Genomic DNA, 20,734 nt, shown 5'->3' with positions numbered 1-20,734 from the left:
TCATTTACTCACGCTGCATCTATGTCACTGTGTGTGATTTGCTAATAGATGCGCAACGGGAATATTCCTCTTAGTGTTTAATAGTACTTGAGATGTTATTTACACCAGGAGGTAAAATATTAATATGCTACTCTGACCAGTTTTCTGATTTATAATATAAAATGGAAGGCTTTTGAGATTACATAAGGCTCAAACTGTTCTGTGTGACAGTACCTCAAAACAAATACTGAAATATAGCATTTAATAGTACTTCAAAGTCCAGGTATCTTTTTCATTTTCTGTCTTTGGTGCTACAAGTAATTTGAAACGGTATAAAATAATTAGTTAGAAGACTTCAAAGAATTAGAGTCGCAGTATTGGAAATTTGAACTGCAATATTGAGAGAAAAAATGTATTCTCGGAGAAAGCTTAACATCTAATCTTGCTACATTACTTCATTAAAAAATTGGAAAAGAATGTGACTTAACTAACATTTGCATTAGGATTTTTCAAAGTTATGCTTAGATGGGACATGAAATGAATGTAGGTCATAATTGTATTTTTTTTTTCATTTCAAAGTTTAATGGAATATTGAGGGTAAAACATCTTTTAAAAACAAAATTTAAATTAGGATGTATGTAATAGGTAGTAACTTTACATGATGTTATTAGCGGAAAGGAGAACATACTCTAATATCTGTGTTGTAGCTAAACATGTGAAGCGCTGAGACCTAGTTATGTAAACTATATCTAAAAGTATTTGGGAATATGAACTGAAGTTATTATTAATATGTGAACTACTTGGTTGCTTGCTGCTTCCTGGATTTTAAGCTTACAGAAATCATGATGTCCAAATAAAGAAATATTAGGTATAAAATTTTTTCTGGATTAAAATCTGACAGTCTCTGTAAGTAGATATAGAACAAGTAGTTTTTAAATGAAATACCTTCAATAGGTAAAAAGAGATTTCTCTTTCTTAATAGAACAGTCTTTCCTGATAGAACAATAGACTGATGGAAACCTGAAACAGGAAATGCACTTCTTTCTGAAGTGTACTGTCTTTTTCCTAGAATCCAGGTGGTGAAGAGGTCTCAAAGTGTGTTTCCTTGTTATACATTTACCTGTGTTTATAGCCATGTGCAAGTAGTGCACTGTCCTGGTCACTCTGCAGTACAGAGGATGAAATGTGAATTCTCTGGCTGCTTTAGATAAATGCAGGGGAAAAAAAACCAACAACTTTCATCTAGCATTGATTGAATTCCGGGACTTATGGCTTTCATTTAAAGGAAAACTCAATCATTCTTGTTGGTTGTGTGGAACTATCATGTTAGCAATCAGTTCTGATGGTTCCATAGATAACTCTTCATTGTTTTGCTTCCATTGGTCCTAAAGGGAGCAAAACTGAAGTCCCAGAGGAAACCTGTTGGTAATGCACTGGAATAGGAAACTGCAAAATTAGATTTTTTTTTTTATTTAGCTACTTTTCAACTTAGTTCCAGATGGTGGGACTAATGAAAAGTAATGGTGTTATGAGAAACAGCTTCTACCACACTCCTGTCAGATTTCAGAATGCCATTTACTCTGTGGATTATTTGAAAGAAATAATACTAACCAACTTCTTGTATTTGTGAGAATTGTTCAGGCTAAGAGAAATTGGCTAATTTCCCCTTATATATTGCTAACTGGTGGTGTCCAATTTCCAAATGCAAGTGATTTTTCTACCTAGGATAATGGTAGCCTCTAAGATCTGTAATATCCAGCCCCCATTCTGACATGCTGTTAAGAAATCCTATAGGGGGTGTTCTATGTAGCCTTTCAGTAATCTGTCTCTCACAGTTGGAACAACTTTTACTAATGTCATCTGAATCTTTGCTGCGAGCAGAATTGATTGTCTTCATCTTTTCACTAGTATAACAAGCTTTTGAATATTGAAAGACATCTGTCATGTCTCTTTAACCACCTTTTTACAAATAAAAAAAAACATATAATTTTTTATTTCTTTTTAAACTTTTTATTTCTTTTTAAACAAAAATACAAAAGTATTTTTGTTGGTCACAATGTAACCATACAACCTGTGCAGTTCATAAACTATCATGCAGTGTCAGCCAAAGCTCTACAGATCTATTAACTTGCATTAGCAGATTTGAGGTTGACATTTCTTTTTTTGTCATCATGCAGATGTTTGTAATGATGTTCAAAACTCTTAACACATTATTTATCACAGCAGTAAGATATGAGATGTAGTAGCTACTTGATTGAGATAAGTAGCGCTGGGCTGCTTCTAGCCCATTTCTGCTTTTAAATTAAATTAAGCTACTTCTAAATTAGCTTAGACTAGATTAGATTAGGCTAAAATTACTATTCTAAATTCAGATTCTGATCTCCAAAATTGTTACGAGCATGTACCTCATCTCAGTTTTATGTACTGCATAAATCCATCCTTTTTATTCAGACTTTCTACTTTGCAGATAGCAGTAGTAGACCAAGAATAAAATCTGTTCAACCTCACTTAAAATGTTATAAAAGTAATCTAATTACTCAAATGGTACTAGTCAAGTAGTTCTGTGAAGGCGAATTCAAAAGAATCATGAGTATGTTCATATCATGTGTAGTAATTCTCAACTGTATTGTACATTTGTCATACTGCTTTTTTGGAGGAACAGTTAATTTTGTATCTTATCATTTTTAATACTACCTGGTGGACTATTATTTTTCACTTTTTTCCTCAACTATTACTGTGTTGGGAAAATAAGGAATGTAGATTTTGAGTGATCATCACAGTGATACTGGAAGAGGGCAACAGCAAACAGTGCTGTCTGAATATGGAGTGTAAGATTCAAAATGGAAGATTGTGAAGTGTAGTGAGTAGAGGGGAATGCAGAGAAACTGACAGTGAGAAAAACCAGAAGAGTTTTACAGAAAGATGTAAAGAAGGAAATCAATCTTCAAAGAGCCCATAGGCCTTTTCTACTAAAGAGGAGGAAAGAGTTACTGTATGGAGAGACTGCTTGAGATGACTTTAGGAAGAAGAGAGGACTTAGTAAGAACATCAGATGCCCTGAGGAGTTCAGAGGGTGGGGAGAAATTTTACTGGTTGTTAAGGATGTGTTTGGCAGGGTTATTTCTATTTGTTCCACGCCTAATCAATCTCGTCTCACTTCGAGCTCTTTAGAGCATTCCTGCTGGAAGAGTGGATTCGGTTGATACTAAGAACTTAAGAAAAAAAAGGCATTATGAGAAGTAAACTAGAAACATAATTTTTTTGCATGGTTTTGTTTTGTGATAGGTTTTTTTTTTTTAGTCCTTAGTTCTTGGTATCATTGAGTGCACTTTATTTTCTGAAATAATAGTTGTCTTTGGACCTTGAAACTCCCCTTTCAATCATCCAGGAGGCATTTATAAATAATCAGCTTTAAACAAAAAGCTTTTAAATACCAGAAATTAGCTTATGAAGGTAGTCTCAACTCTTAAGTCTCCTACAAAACAAGTAAAGATAATTGGTTGACTAGCACAGCTGGGGCATTGTGTTAAGTGTGTTGGATTAGAACATGCGTATTTTCGTGTGAATGAGGTTAAGCCTGAATTACAGCTTTTGCCAGCCAGGAGCAAGTCTAAGATGACTGAATGCAGATAGCTCTCACCAAAGCAGGTTTTCTGAAAATTAATAAATCATCAGTCCAAAAAATTCTTGAGCTCAGTATTTCAAGAATGACTGAAGAGTGTTGTTTAAAAAAATAAAAATAAAAATAAATTTAAAGTTAATTCTCTATTGTACTTGTTCATATTTGTAGGAAATGGAAAAGAAGCATTTGAATCAAACTCTCCCACACAATTTTTGCTTCAGATCTTCTGATGTACTGCTTTACATTGAATTTTTATGTGTTATACGAGAGTTATGGAAAACAAAAGATAGCTGTTGAGGCACTTAACTAGTGGTGAAATTTACTGTAAAGGCTTTTGGAAGCCAAAAGTGTAAGTTTCAGTAAAGGGAATTAAAGCAAAAACAGTTGAGTGAATTTGAATTAATGAGTTTGGGAGAGTCATAATATTTCATTATATCCATCTATTTCAAATTTTGTTCAAGATTTATGAGTATTCTACTTAAGAACATGTCATAGCTATCATAGAGAAAGATGGATCTTTTATTATAACATATATCTTCATTACAGTAAGGGAAAGGCAGGAAAACTGATTTGCTCTGTAAATATTTGTATGTATAAAAGATTAAAAAAACAGATTAAGAGCTCCATTGGTAGCAACATCAATTTACTTTGGGACTCATCTAGTTTGCTTGACAATGGTGTTTTCCAATAGCTTTCATTACGGTTTTTCAGTAGCTTTCTACAGCTGTTGTAATAATATGTAAAATCAATATACACTTCAAGATAATGAATACAGACACTTTTATGAAACACTTCTGATTGTATGTGGGAATAAACAGTGTATGCGTAATACACACAGCTTTGTTTTCCTGTGTCTGTTCGTACTTAGCTTTTCAGTGTAGGATATTTGGGACTGACCATCATAAGAGAAAGGGGAAAGCTTCTCATTGGAACTGACATTTCTCCCCGTTTAAGTTTCCATGTGTTTTTGCACTGGTAAAGTTATGTTCTGCTGTTTGAAACATTCACTGTCATATAATCCTGAAATTTCAATTCTTACTGTCATTCACTGAAATTGAAAGCAGTCTCACTTTTACAGGAGCATATTTTTTTCATTGTTCTTGTTTCACTGTATTTGTATCCAGTTGTCATTCTCTGTGGAGGATGGCACCTTTCCCATTAAAGAAGGCAAAAACAACAAACATGAGCTATTATGTTAATCTTAAGCTAACTAGGAAATAATTCCACTGTAAGAAATTAAAATCTGCTACAGTGCTGTGGAAGACAGTAGAACTGCAGTTAAGGATGCTACATTTCGTGGACATCTTTACAAAATCTCTGTGACACAGAGTAACTGATATCCTGTAGTGGTTTAGGTACTGGGATGCATTTAATAACCAATAAGATTAGAGTTTTATTCTAGTTAGTTATTTCACACTGTTGTGCTTACTGCCCCCACAAAGTCATATTCAGCCAGTTTCTTGCTGGGAAGATTTCATCTGAACTGGGAAAGCTGAACTGAAAGACATGTCAGTTCATGCTGTGCAACAGTTTGCAGTTACCAGTCTTGCACTTAAGTCTTGGGCATCACCAGTCAGTCCTTGGGCATCGACAGACACTGTTCTCAGTGGATCCTCATCTTTCCAGGGTCTTCTTTCCCGTTCCTGATAGATAGACTTCTATAACTAAGCAGTTTATATGTAGAAGCACAGTGCAATGTCTCCTTATTCATTGGAGGAATAAGACCATGTGACTTCTGTTCTGCATGAGAGTTCAAAATGCAGTTTGAGATATGCATCTCAAGATATCTCAATGTATCCAAATGACCATCTCAAATATGCATACACACACACTGGTAAGTAGTAGCTTCGCAATCTATTATTCTTCACCTATTACAATCCCTGGCTTTGATGATTCTAGTTTAGTACCTCAGTGCTTTTAAATGTCATAACCACTTTCTCTTAAGAGGCAGCTTTACACTCCCAAATGTTGGTGGTCAGCACAAAAGTGCATATTTTTTTCTTTTTCAAGAGTGAAGAAAATAATCAGAACACTGCTTTAGTAAAACTGAAGTCTTGGAATAAGTTTCGTCTATTATAGTTATTCTATGTAAAAGAGAATTATTTCTCTGACATGTTCTGAGCATTGTTTATGCTTCCTAGAAAGGTTTTGTTTCCTGAACTCACATTAACAGAATGTGAAACACTACTCCTGTAGAAGGCAGGTGGAGTAGAAGATAAAAGGAGAGAGGAAGAAAAGATGAAGTTAAAAATAGAAAATAATAGGCATGATTTGGAATACCTAACTAAAATTATGAAGATCTATTCTACCTGTATGTAGTTCTACACAGCATAGAAAAAAAAAATAGGTGTTTTATTACTTAGAAAATTGGGTTGTCAACACCAATGTGGGTTATGCCTCAGACTATAAGTACAAGTTGGTTTCTTTCTGTTCATCCCAGAGGAAAGTACTATTAATACAAAAAAATAATTATCTATGTGATGTTACTGAAGGCTTTTTCCAAAGCTTACTTCCAGTCTGATTTCCTGTGTTTATTGTCTCTTTTCTCCAAGGGAGATGCATTAGCAAAGCGTGGCTATGTGATGGCGATATTGATTGTGAGGATCAGTCTGATGAGGATAATTGCGAGGGCTATATGTGTGGACCACCAAAATACCCTTGTGCTAATGATACCTCCATCTGCCTACAGCCTGAGAAGCTCTGCAATGGGAGAAGAGATTGTCCTGATGGATCTGATGAAGGCGATCTTTGTGGTATTTCTTTTAGACACATTTTTCTGATTCTTTATCTGTCATAATACTTTCTCTCAAATAAGTGCTCGTGTTAACCTTAGGGAACTTTTATAACAGTATCTTATGTAAGGATTTTTTTAAATCATACTGTTCTTCTACTTGAATGATCTATCAGTTGTTTTCAAGTAAGGGAAAACATAGCTCCTTAGGTAAGTCTTTCTTTTCCTGGAGGTAAACAATATAAGGATCCATAATAACTATGAAAGTACCAAAACTAATGTGCAGTTCTCTCAAATTACAAGGGCTTTGGTTAATGGAATCCTATCAGCAATTGTGTAAGTGATCATGAAGCAATATGTTTGTATGTCTAGAAGGAGGGAACATGTCTCCTTGATGGTAACAGCATGGATAAAGATATCTTGATTTTTGCTACTATTATTATTATTACTATCATTTTAAATTCTTGTACACGTTTCTTCAATAATGAGTTGCCTGTGATATAGATACATAAAGACTGAGTGTTGAAGCCTTCCCTAACCCAGAAGTTCAAGTAGTTGAAGGCAAGGAAAATGTGTGAAAGTATTTGTGTGCTTATATCTCTGTGCATCAACCTTTAGCACTTGGTCTCTTCTGGTGTTGGTATATTGGTCTAAAATGGTCTTTGGGCTAACTTTTTGTGGATAGTTCTTAAGTCAATGAAATATACACGAAAGTCTGGAAAAATATATACATATATTGTTCATCTGCCATGCTAAAATTTTGAAAGTTGCAGTAGAGATACCATGCTAAATACTTACAAATTCTAGAGCTTTAAAATAAATACAATAAGCTGTTTAGCAGATTTAAAATTGTTTGCTTTTCTTAGAGGCTTTTCCTGCATTTTTAGTAGACCTTGTCTCTTTCAGAAGTATATAGTATAACAGACAATCCTTGCAGCCCTTAACACCTTTATTTTTTCATGTTCTTTCAGATGAATGTTCGCTTAATAATGGTGGATGTAGTCATCAATGTTCCGTGGTTCCTGGAGGAAGAATTGTGTGCTCATGCCCCTCAGGATTCAATCTCAGTGTAGACAACAAAACTTGTGAAATTATGGATTATTGCACCAAGCACCTTAAGTGTAGTCAAGTATGTGAACAACATAAAAATAATGTGAAATGCTCATGTTATGAAGGCTGGAAGCTCAGTAAAGATGGAGAAAATTGCATTAGTACTGGTAAGTTGAAATTCAGTTGATTTTTCACACTTCCAGACATTCATTAGATATTAATTTAGTGTGAGTGAGTTGATTTGTTTGTTTTCATCTCATTTTTAATTTGAATATAGGCTTTGCTTGTGCTGGTTCATCATCAAGTGCTTTTGGGCACTACTGGACCTTGGATATCTCTTCACATATCTCTGTATGCATCTCCAGAACCTTTCCCAATTTTCAGGATATTTGTTTTGATTTCTTTGGGCCTCTCTCCTGAGTTACCCAGACTATGAAGTCCATGTACAGTTGTACAGTTCCAGGGGTGATCAGCCTCCTGTTGGTGATCTCGTGTCTTTCTATAAAGGGGAGTGTGTGCTGACTTCTGTTTAGTTCAGGTGTTACCCAAACTTACTGTTAGCCTGTATCAGCTGTAGCTCATAGCAGACTTTTACTTCAGAGTTCAGAATGTTAATTGCAAATATATGCACACACAAGCAATTATCTTCTGTCAGTTAGCACTCACAGAATAAGCTATTTTTTAACCTGTAATATTTTGGTACTTGATTTTGTCATCAATAAACCAGTTCAGTTCACTAACCAGAAGAAATCCAACATAAGCCAAAGCAGAAGAGGAGAATGCATTCCCTTCATTGTTCAGTATTCTGTGTACTGAAGCATGTCTCAGAAACTGTTAGGGGTGTCTGGTAAGCTCAATGTGAATGTGTGTGTGAAATGAAAACGTGTATGTGAAATAGATACTGTCATAACATCAGTACTTTCCTGCATAAAGTTAAAAATAACATAGATGTTCAAAGTAACCCTGTAGGACTGTTATATACTTATTCCGTGATAGTATCTTATCCATACTGAGTCAAAATGTCTTCAAAACTATTTTATAATTTATTTGGATATTTCATAATTGAACAGGTTTTATGATTAAGATATTCCTCATTTATTACAGATATTCAGCATTTCCTCAGGTGAATTATAGGAAAAAATGTAAATCACTAAGTGAGAAATAAAATCCTAAGTTTCTCATTTCAAATCACTTGGAATAATTTACTAGTTAGCAGTCAGCTTAACTGTCTACATTTCAGAAAATATGGCAAATTCTAATCCTTCTGCTTCGACCTTGCTTGACTTAATTTGTACAGCATTATAGAGCTACGTAATGGTTGTAATGAAGTCCATATTGCATGTAGTAAAAAATATTTCTCTTTTCCAAAACGGCAAACAAAGAAAATTTAGTTTTGTATCCTGAATGTTGCATTAAAGAGCTTTTTGCAAATACTTAAAGGTTGAATGCCTTGCTGAAATTTTCTTAATATTTTTAAGAACTTGTTTATATTAATCCACTGGGAACATCATTTAAAGAATGGCATCCAAATCAAGTCACAATAATTGTTGTAATAATATGTAAATAATTGCTATTACAGTATGAATTTTTTTATATGTTATACTATCACTGAGCTCTGCTGATAGTAGACTCCCAGGTCACACATCACTGACATGTTACTGTGGCCTGTATGTCCCAAATGTTGTTCTCTGTTAAAGTCCTTATTTTACTGCACTGCTTTAATGTTTTTGACACTTTATCAGGCACATATATTTTATCACTGTCATTTCTGAACTTCAGAAAATACATTCTTACTGGGTTGCAAGGATGAAAGGATTAAAAGCATTATAAAAGGATGTTAATAATGTTATAGAGGAAGGCTTGTAACAAAAATTAAATTAAAGCAAGCAGAAATTACCAATATTTGAAACCCAAGGGGGGGAGAAAAACACAATACAAATGAAATATACTCTCTCTGCTGAAAAGTAAGAAAATTTAGACTAAGGCTATTTAGCTTTTCTTAGGCCCATGAGATATTTCTGCTTAATATTTACTGTCTGTTGGTGAGAATCTAAAGTTACAAATTGATTTTTACAGATTTTGTCAGACAATTTAACGTTAAATATGTGATCTGAGACTGGAGATGTCAGCTAGTATAAAGAAAAGTGATACTGCTTTATGAACCATAAAGATGATATCCTAATGTCATCAAAGCAGCAAGAAAATAATTCCGTATCAAATAAGACATATGCTTTTACAGTCAATAATAATTTTAGTTTATTTCATTTAAAGGTATGGTGAATACTCCAAAGGATATAAACTGATACATTAATTGTTGACTGTATGAATAGCATTTCAGTAAACCAGTCAAGGGATCCCAATTTTGATCTCATTTGTGGGTTTGTGAGCCTCAAAGTGTCCACTGCGCTTAACACCTCTGTACATGAGCTCTTATGTGAATGTTAAAGGCTTATAGTTTTGTCTACTACAACTAGCGATGAAACAAAACTTCTGGAGGTAGACAGTTTCCAGTAATGCCAAATGCCATCAATAATACCAGTTGGTATAAAATAACTATTATGGTTGCTGCATTTGTTTTGAAATCTCTTGAACTGGGTGAAGATATGGATTATGTTAGAGCAGTAACCAGTAATCCCTCTTCCAGGAGGGGGGGGGGGGGGGGGGAACATTCAGAGGATGTTTTTTTAGCCCTGTGCTAATTTTTAGGTCTAGAGTGTATATAGATTGTATCTATATACCAACACTTCTGTAGTACACTGCCGTAACATCTGAAGTCAGTATACAATGCTGCACATTTTCAAGATGCTTTACAAACCATTTCAATAAATATCTATCAAAACTAAACTAAAATATGAAAAAAGTAAATCTATTTCAAGCTGTATTTTAGATTCTCTATCAGTGTCTCTTGCAATGTCTTTCTTTTCCTTTTCCCTGTTTTTCTTTAGTTCTCCTTCTGTTCTTGAGGGTCTTAAGTGCTATAGTGTTTTTCTTCCATATTTCATGTTTTCAAATAGTTTCATTTTCATTGTTCTGGCATGTGTATTGTTACATTACAGACTTCTCAAAGAATGTTTCATTCATTTTTAAAATTGTATTGATTGAGCTAAAAGTATATTACAGAGCTCCATTATTGAAATAGAAAGTTGATATAAATTATATATTTCCATATTCTTTTTAGTTTCTGTTGGAGCATCCTTCAAAATAAGTTGTGCTGATATATTGCACTTGAACTCTTTTACATCATGATAGGAAGGGAAAAAAAAAGTTTCTTGAAAGATGTTTAAATTTCATTCTTATGTTCAGCCTTTCAGAACTTGGTATAATAAAAGTTAAATGAACTCCAAAACACACAGTTCAGTTTTCATTTAAAATGTGACTGTAAAGATTTTCTAATCTGTAAGACCTCAGCTGTGTGTGTGTGTATATATATTTTTATACTACTGGATACATATTTGGAGAAAAAAATGATCTGTTTTCTCAATTGGTTTTAGCTGGTTTTAAATTCCGTTCTGTTAGAATTTCCAACTGTCTTGCAATATTAAAAGGAAAAAGAAGAAAAATACAAAGGAAGATCTAATCTTTTCAATCTTTTTCTTTGTTTTATTAACACAGCTATTTGCTTGAAATCTTCACCTCATTTAAACTCTGTAATAATTACAGTAGACAACAGTTTTATAATATGGTTAACCTATGCAGTGATTGTTTATCATTATACACATAAATATATATATTAAGCTTATGGGCACAATTTTAACATAATTTGAATAGTAAAGGAAGAAGTAGTTCAGTGGTAATTGGGTTTGTTGGTGTGGTATATCAGTAACTGTATAAAATGCTCATTTCCTTGCTTAGTAGTTTGCCATGATGGTTTTTAATCACTTCAATTTTAAATGAAAAAAGTTTGCATATATTTATTTTAGTACTTTTTTTTTTCAATTTTCTTTTGGAATGATGTACAATTTAATTATTTGTGTCTGTTGAGCAAATAGTTTATTTTATACCTTGAGACTTAAAGATCTAGTTATGGAACAATTTGTGGTGTAGCTATAAAACATGTTTCAGTAGTTGAGTGTGATATTCCCATTTGTAATGTTTGGTATCTCTCGTACTGATCAACGATAATGTTACATATAGTAGAGAAGTGAGATGTTTATGGGACTAAAATGTATATTTGAAAGACGCTCCATCAGGAAGTGAATTATTTTAATCCTCTTCTTATTTCACTTGTCATTTATAGCAATGTATAACAATCTTTTCTTTATTATTCTTTTGAAACGTGTAATCTTCTGCTTCCAGATCCATTTGAAGCTTTCATAATTTTTTCTATTCGACATGAGATCAGAAAAATTGATCTTCACAAACGTGACTACAGCCTTTTAGTTCCTGGTTTAAGAAATACGATAGCACTTGATTTTCATTTCAGTCAGAGTTTATTGTACTGGACAGATGTGGTGGAGGACAAAATTTACAGAGGCAAGCTTTCTGATACTGGAGGTATGGATTTAATCTTTAATTTCTTAAGAGTGAAAACAACTGCAGTTACAGAATACTGGATATCCTAAATGGTTACTGAGGTAGCATTCACAAAAACAGACTCTATGGTGATATTCTGCCTCTAAAAAGATGCATATCTTGGCGTACTGCTAGAAACATTTTGTTATGAAAGTTTCATTTTGCAGTAGTCTATTAGCGGAAGAAGGTAACAAATACAAAGGGCTGGTATTTCTTCCTGATCCCACGAGAGCAAATTTTTTTTTCCTTTTGCTTGATTGTGGAAAAATTGAAAGTAGATCTGCATGAATTTTGTCTAGTATGTTCATTAGAGAACAGAGTATGAGCACATTCTTCACAGATACTGCAAAATTGGTCTCTGGTAACAGAGCATGGGTATGTTAGCAGCAGGACTCTGTGTCAGATCTGGCCTTCGTTGGAATTTCCAGGGCTTTACTTAGTAAACCATCGAAGAATAAAATTGTTCTACTTCTATGGAATGAAGTTTATTTATGCAGTGCAAGTAGTATAGTTATTTACAGTAGTCTATTACATTTTCAAAATGTCATGTGGAATGAAAGATTATGGACATCCATCAGATTAATCGAGAATTCACTCCAAGAGCATAAGATACACTTGTATGTCTATGTACACTATATCAGACTCTTCTCTCTCTTTTTGAGGTGTAAGTGCTATTGAGGTGATAGTACAACATGGCCTGGCCACACCTGAAGGTCTTACTGTAGACTGGATTGCGGGAAACATATACTGGATAGACAGCAATCTGGACCAAATAGAAGTTGCAAAGCTAGATGGTACTCTGAGAACAACGTTAATAGCAGGAGCTATGGAACATCCAAGAGCTATTGCTTTGGATCCCAGATATGGGTAATTGTAAAATGATTATTTTTTTCAAGTTGAAAAATATTTTAAATACAGAAGTTTAAATACAAGATCATTTGATTACCATTTTCTTGTGAGTTGTAGTATCTAACTTGTTTGTAGCTTTTGAAAGCCTATTAAATGTGAAATACCACCTGTTACAATGTGCTGCGAACACTAAGTGTTAAGAAAAGGTAAATTAGGAGATACTATTTGTTTTCAAAGTACTTCTCTTGCTGTGTGATATTTTCTTTTGATTTTTTTTTTAATGTGGATAGTGGTAACTGGCCCATTTTATGCCCTTATGCCACACATAGCGTGTACTACTGTTCACAAGCACTAAATGGAAATTCATTTCCATTTAATTTGAAATGAATAATTGTACCTTCTTTCCAACTATTAAATCATTTAAACCATTTAAAATATGTTCTTATATCTGCTTTATTTTCCTCTCACTAGAATTCTATTTTGGACAGACTGGGATGCAAATTTTCCTCGCATTGAATCTGCTTCTATGAGCGGAGCAGAAAGAAAGATCATATATAAAGATATGGATACTGGAGCCTGGCCTAATGGCCTTACAGTGGATCACTTTGAAAAAAGAATAGTATGGACAGATGCCAGGTAAAGTGATAACAGTATTCTTGGTTATCTATTTATAAATACTTATTCTTACATCCAGAAATGTGAACTACATTGTAAGCGTAATGTGGCTACGTACGTTACGTACATAGCTGGCTGTTAGTGCTCCCTGACACTAATACACAGAAGACCCAAGCAATTCAATGTTTTTTTTTCCTTGAGTTCATCTGAATGGAAACTTTTCTGCTGCATTTTCATATCATGAAATAAATTTAACTTTTAAAAACACTGTACAAGCAAAACAAAATTTCACATCCTAGTTAGAAAATTAATAACATGAACTAAATCAGGTCTGAAGCTGATGACTGATCTCTAAACATTTTTTTGTCTTACCAGTGTAAGGATAAGGTTCTAAAACATTTTGCTTCAGTGTCATAATGGTTCTGTGGTGTTTCTATTTCTATTATAATGTAATCTGAAGTTTGGATTTATCTTGTAGATCAGATGCTATTTATTCTGCATTATATGATGGAACCGGCATGATAGAGATTATACGGGGTCATGAATATCTTTCTCACCCCTTTGCTGTTTCTTTGTATGGGAGCGAAGTATATTGGACAGATTGGCGGACCAATACACTTGCAAAAGCCAATAAATGGACCGGCCAGAATGTCAGCGTTATACAAAAAACAAGTGCTCAGCCCTTTGATCTTCAGATCTATCACCCAAGTCGTCAGCCACAAGGTGACATTTTTATAGAACAATTAATCATTATTCATATAAGAATATATTTTATATATATATATATACACACACACACACACACACGTATATATAATATCTGCGTATTGATTTGCCTTTAACTGCCTATTTTTATTTAAATGTTATTTTCAGCATGGTTGTTACTTGGGTGGTCATAGAATCTTCATTCAAACTAGAAACAATATGAGATGGAGATTGGTGTCTGTGAATATTGCGCATTTGGAATCTTGTCCTTGATCTGATAAAAATGAAGCGAAGAGCAATACATATTCTAAAAGCTTCCAAGTTAATATTGTTTTAAACTGAAGTTCGTGTGACAAAAGCAAACATGAGTGTTAGCTGTCCTGTGCTTCTAAAGGAAGACAAATTCTTCTGTGAAGTAAACTATGTATGCAACTTTTAGTAGTAAATATACTGTCTGAATTTTTCAAAGGATAGTGACTTAAATTGTGAAAGCCCATCCTTGGAGGTATTCAAGACCAGGTTGGATGGGGCCTTGGGCAGCCTGGTCTAGTGTTAGATATGGAGGTTGGTGGCCCTGCATGTGGCAGGGGGGTTGGAGCTTCATGATCTTTGAGGTCCCTTCCAAACCAAGCCATTCTGTGATTCTATTATTCATTTTTATGTAAATATAGGAAAGTAAAAATACCACTGGAGGGTGAACGCCAGTTAGGCATAGAATGTTCTGTGGTCTCTGGATAAATTTCAATATCTGTTCCAGAAATTTGATGACAATTGAAACTAATTTAAAATTTGTATCAGTTTAACTTATAATTTTTTACCCAGTATATTAAGATATATTTGCGAGAAATATTCACCTGTGTATTGCTTTAAGGTAATGGTTTTTTGCTCTTTTTTTTATTAATTAGTCACTTTTTCCACTTTGCTGTCTGAGGACCTGTGTTCTGTATTCAGTGTTTTCATGGTAGTGGAAGAGTTCCTGTTAGCCTTTTATTTCTGTCAGAAAAAAACAGTTATCTACTGTTTGGACTGGCACCAGGCAACATCTTGGGAGACTATCTGATTTTAGAGAGAGACTTTAGATGGCTAGGGTGATGATATTCAGCATTCCATAGTCAAAGATATCTTGGCCTAAGCAAAGGTATGAGCCATAGAAAAGTTTTAAACTGTAATTTGACATTTATTTCAATAAATTAAAATATCAAGTTGTGTAGTTGCAGCTTTTATTTTATGATTTAGAATACACCATATTCCAATCTATGAGTGGCCTTTGGAGTATGATTTAGATAATAATCTTTCAGTGGAAGCAATTCCTTCCTACAAATCTACTGTATGTTAAGTGAAATTTTATTAGAGCTAGAGTAAAATTGTTATGTTACTGGATTGTATCTTAATTATTCTTCTAAATTTGTAGCAACGTGTGGTAAATGAAGCAAGATTACATGCAGTTTAGAATTCCAAAACGGAGAGAATGCGGCCCTTTTATCTTACTTTAACATTATTTAAATTTATTTAAATTTAAATTTCTAATTTTTGTGAAGATTTTTGTAACACATAGCATTCACTGTCTAAAAGTACTGCTGCTTTTGGTTTTTCCTTATGGCTTGTGCCCTGTTATTACACCATTTTTTTATTATTTTACATGTACATTTCTTATCTGCTTAGTATATCAGTATGCTTGTTGAAAGTCAAGCACTCCATGTATTCTGCATTCCTTGTGTTTAGCTAGTATCATTAATTTCAGTTTTCTCTTTTTATGCTGTTTTTTTTTTTGTGACACTCTTTCATCTCAAACTGTGTACTCTCCTGTAGCTGCCAGCTTTCTCGCAGACTTCTGTTTGAAAGGGAAATGAGAAATTTTTACTTGTAAATGTGAACAGCCTGATTTCATTTATCTTCAAATGAAACCCAGTCTTTTGGTTGGCTAAGCTGGGTGTGGGTGGGAGGAAGGAGAAACAGAGAGATCTGTTAACAAAAGCTTGAGAACTGCCATGGATTTATCATATTTTATACAGTACAGCATTACGAAGAATCAAACCAACTTAAAGCTACTCACATTTCTTGTTGTCTATTTTGTTTCAAGGGAAATGTATAAATGGTATAAACATATTCCATGGTATAATAATTCCTTTCAGCAATTAAATGTGAGGTTAAAATAATTAATATAGGCAATAAGCATATATTTTAGAACTAATGCATTTTCTGATCAGTTCTTAGCTTGCAAATTCTAAAGATTAATGCTGAATTAATTGGATACAAACAGGTATTTCAGCTTGACCAAGTATGGAGAAAGGATCTCTGGACCAATGAAAAACAAAGTTACAGGAAGTATTGAGAGTGAACAGAGGCTAAGATCTATAACTGGTTTTAAATAAGATAGAGAATAGACTGTCAGCAATTTAGAAGTATCATTTTGATGTAAGTGCATATATTTGAAAGTGTAGAAAGAATTTAGTTATGTATTTAGTCAGGTTTTGTGGTTGGACTTGATAATGTTTAAGGTCTTTTCCAACCTGAGCAATTCTATGATTCTATGCATCTTTAAAGTAGAAGGGTAATTTAAAAAAAAAAAAAAAAAAAATCTGGCTGAAATCTGATGCCAGGGAGGAAAGTTTTCAGTAAGAGGCTAATATGGAGGATAAGGCTGAAATCTGATGCCGGGGAGGATAAGTTTTCAGTAAGAGGCTAATATGGAGGTGCATATTCAGAGGCTGTCAGGATAATCTTTCAGTTGTCAACTGGTAATAGAGTGTCTGGAGCTATTTAAGAGTTACTGGTCAAGAAAAATAACTTGTTTTTTTTTTTAAATAATCTTTTAGACAGCAGTCAAGAAGACATATTTTAGTAAAAACTTTTTTCTCTCAGAGAGTGGTCAGGCACTGGAATGGCCTGCCCAGGGAGGTGGTGGAATCGCTGTCCCTGGCAGTGTTCAAGAGGCGTCTGGATGAGGAACTACGAGAGATGGCTTAGTAGGTTGTGGTAGCAAGGGTAATGGCAGGACAGTTGGACTGGATGATCGTGTACTTTCCAACCTATGATTCTATGATATGATGAAGAGTGACATATAACTGTGTGCAGTACTGTAAGAGGAGTAGATTGATAAGCAATCAGGAGTGTAAATCAATTAAATAATGCAAAAGGCTGTCCATTTGGATGAAAATGCCAGTTCTGTGCATTGCAGTGATCAAAAGGAAAATAGATTGGTGAAAAGGATTTGTAAGGGAGTAAAGAACCACAAATAGTGCACTGTGATGCTCTATAAATCCTATAGCACTCCCACATCTTAAATACTTTCAGCACATGATATGAAAGATTCTGAGAATGCTTGACAGGCTGATCAAGAGTGCGGGAAAGATTTTTGTATCAAGACAGGTAAAATGCTACTTCTTGAAATACAGCTTATAGATAGGCTTCTGTATGATGGAAGTCTGTGAAATCCTTGGTGGCGTGGAGAAGGGAAGTAAGGAATGGTTATAGGATTATTTGCAATAGAATTAGAAGGAATGATCAGAGCTAGCACAGGGAAATGAAAGAGAGAAAGTTTTGATAATCGAGTCAATTGCATACCTGTTTGCTTTCAAGAGAATTACTTTTTATTAAAAAGTAAAGAATGGACTTAGCAGTTATTCAGTGAAAGCAATATGAATATGAAAGGAATGTATACCTGTGCTGGTTTACATCACTTTTGGATTATGGTGATGTACTCTTCCAGTCCTGAACGAGTGGACACAAATGTATCTGCTTTATAGCACTGTATTTTTCCACAAGTTTTCTAGTCCATGCTGTATAAAAGACATAAATTTTGATGTGGACAAATAGCACACAGACTGTTAGAACATTTTAACTGTAATTCTGCCTTTCAGATAATGGTTGGACTTAATGATCTTGAATGGTTGGACTAGAAGGTCTTTTGCAACCTAAATGATTTGATGATCAATAACTAGTATTCCTTTTTATTTTTCTCTCTTATTTTTCTGGTGTTCTATTTTAATTCCGTGCTTACAGAGCAACTCTGGTAGAGTATAAAATGGGGATTGTAATATCCAAGTATGCATACAAAAAGATGGAGGTTCTACTAAAATTATTTTTATGTAAAGGCAGTTGAACTAAAAGAAGTGTGTGGCTAAACTCTGACAGCAACAATGCCAGGAAAATGCACGAGATTAAATCACTGAGTGATCTCCTGAGATATCTTACAACACACATTTTTATGTTGTCAAAACCCTAAATCCCATTTTTGATCAGTTATTTCCTGACATGGATGATTTACTAATATGAATAGTCCATTAACCATTAGCTTTAATCCTGAAATGCTCATGAACCTTCATAATTTCAATTTATTTTTCTTAGGTTCACATTTCTTGTCTTTTATATCAAGTTGTAAACTATGAGTTCCCTCACGCCTACCCCGCTTCACAGCCCTAATTTTTCCATATAATTGCTATAGTTACAAGGGAAATGATGGCGATGATAAATAAACATTTTTATATTATGATTTTTGGAAAGGACAAAATCAAATATAGTTATGGAATGAAGATAAAAGGGAATTTCTAGTTCATTAGCAGTCAAAAGAGCTGTTAACTCATTATCAAATCTAAATATTTTTATGCCTATTGACCCAGCTGTCTTGCCGGAGATGCAGAAGTGATTACAGAGAGGATGTGAGATGTCTTTTTTTCACTAAGCCTTGGAACAGCAGGAGAAATGGCAAAGATTGGGAGAGAGCTGCCAGTGATGGCAAGAAACTTGTCTGAAATGTGTAGAAGATTGACTTTATGATAGAATAATGAAAAATGCTGGATAGAATTTAAGTAATCCATTAATCTGGGGCTTTGAGAATTTCATTCCTCCTGTAGTTCTGGTCAGACAAGTAAGTAGTTAAAGGATTCAAGTGATGTAGATCAATTTAAGGAAGCATGCCTTGATGAGAGAGACAAATAATTTAGTGAGGCTGGTTTTAGTTTGCCATCAAATTTTAGTGCTTGAGTGTGAGCTACTATTTCCGAAAGAAGTTCAAGCATCAAATTTCTCTAGTTAACTTATTACTATATTGCGGGTTAGTGCAGCATTGAAGAAATATATTCCAAACTAATTGATTTTTTTTAATTAGAGATTTGTCTTGATGAGTCAGTTCTTCTCACTTCCCTTTTCATCACTGCTAGTTATCTGCTGTTTTTTTTGTTGTTGTTGTCATTCCATTTTTTTTTTAATGAAAAAAAAAATCACTATGATTTTCTGTTCATGTTTGGAATGTCTCTATAGGAGCACTCTGGAACTGCTTTTGCTTTGGGGCACTAAGGTGTGATCAGAGGGTCTGGTCTGGTGGTTGGCAGCCCTGCACATAGCAGGGGGGTTGAAACTAGGTGATCACTGTGGTCCTTCTCAACCTAGGCCATTCTATGATTCTATGGAGGATTGGGGAGTGGGGGGGGAATCTCCTGGCTTCGTGAAGTTACAGTGATAATTTTGGTGGTGGCATAAATTTTTAAAAGTCTGTCCATTATTTCATTATTTGCCTAGGAAAAGAGATTAAAGTGCATGTACAGTAGTCTTAGTGATTCTTCAAACAGAATATTCTAACTTTCTAACCAGTGTAGCTTACACAGACTTGACAGAAGACATACGTTACACTAGTTAACAAGACAAGGTTAATAGCATAGTAGTTACAGAAGGACCTTTTACAATCAAATTTTAATGTCACAAAAAATCACATCGCTAGCAATTATTGTTAACAGAAGATTCTCATACAGCTCTCTGTAATTTTAGTAGCAGCTACTAACTAAGTACAGTTGTAGTTTCATTTGCATCTTGACTGTCCTTAACAAGGGATGTTAAAGAGAAAAGCTGAATAAGGCTTTTACCCTCCTTGGTCCATAAAGAGAGAAAGAGATCCAATAGTGAATAAGGTCATCAAATTATGTAAATATTACAATAATCACACTTTGAGCAGTTAGCTTTTTTAAATGTCAAATAGCTGTAAATTTCAGTGAGAATTTGAAGGGTGGTCAGTCATAAAGATTAGGCCTTATGTAGTTACCAACAGTTTTTAGTATTGTACAATGGGATGTAAATCTTGATATCTGATTGCATTTCTCATAAATGTTTATTTATCTTTACTGTTTTCCTTCACATATAGATGAATAAAGTGCTTCTTAGAGTTATGATAGGAAAGTTCTTGTTAAAAAAGTTCTTGAACTGTTAATGAGTTAATACTTCTTACAGAGTCTTGTCATTTGTTTCCAGTGAAAATCAAGTGAAGCAAATTGGGATAAGTATGATGATAATCATAATATAATGAGAAGAAATATGGTGCTGCAAGAAAGATGACTAGTTCTGAAGGTTGTTTTTATATTTTGTGTATTTCATTATACAATTTTAGCTTCAAATCCATGCGCTGCTAATGAGGGCAGAGGTCCGTGTTCTCACATGTGTCTGATCAGTCACAACAGAAGTGCTGCATGTGCATGTCCACATCTGATGAAACTTTCTATAGACAAGAAAACATGTTATGGTAAGTTTTTCTCCTGAGACCTGACAATTATCTTAAGTCTTTGAACTTGGCAAATTAAAATAGCTTTAGAAACAGTCTCTACAGAGTATTTTAAGGATAGGTTTAAAAAGAGGCATGTACATTTTGAGAAGTGATAACTTACAGTCAATGTATGAGGTGTGTG

At 34.1% G+C, this 20,734-nt stretch overlaps 1 protein-coding gene across 7 annotated transcripts in view; it reads left to right on the top strand.

The window, feature by feature from the left end:
- Positions 1-20,734, top strand: part of LRP1B (LDL receptor related protein 1B) — a 581,170-nt gene that overhangs the window by 406,378 nt on the left and 154,058 nt on the right. For all 7 annotated transcript variants that reach the window (XR_005861415.2, XM_040703826.2, XM_422146.8 and 4 more), the window contains exons 22-28: positions 6,154-6,354; positions 7,304-7,549; positions 11,679-11,876; positions 12,557-12,761; positions 13,215-13,379; positions 13,837-14,081; positions 20,440-20,571. Coding sequence is in view for 6 of the 7 variants with exons in the window: in XM_040703826.2 (XP_040559760.1) it covers positions 6,154-6,354; positions 7,304-7,549; positions 11,679-11,876; positions 12,557-12,761; positions 13,215-13,379; positions 13,837-14,081; positions 20,440-20,571 (1,392 nt within the window). In the remaining variant the exon portion in view is untranslated. The remainder of the gene's footprint in view (positions 1-6,153; positions 6,355-7,303; positions 7,550-11,678; positions 11,877-12,556; positions 12,762-13,214; positions 13,380-13,836; positions 14,082-20,439; positions 20,572-20,734) is intronic.

The sequence above is a fragment of the Gallus gallus genome, chromosome 7 (genome assembly GCF_016699485.2).
Source record: "Gallus gallus isolate bGalGal1 chromosome 7, bGalGal1.mat.broiler.GRCg7b, whole genome shotgun sequence".
NCBI lineage: Eukaryota > Metazoa > Chordata > Aves > Galliformes > Phasianidae > Gallus > Gallus gallus.
The sequence above is the reverse complement of the archived record's forward strand: the minus strand, read 5'-3'. Positions and strand labels throughout refer to the sequence as shown.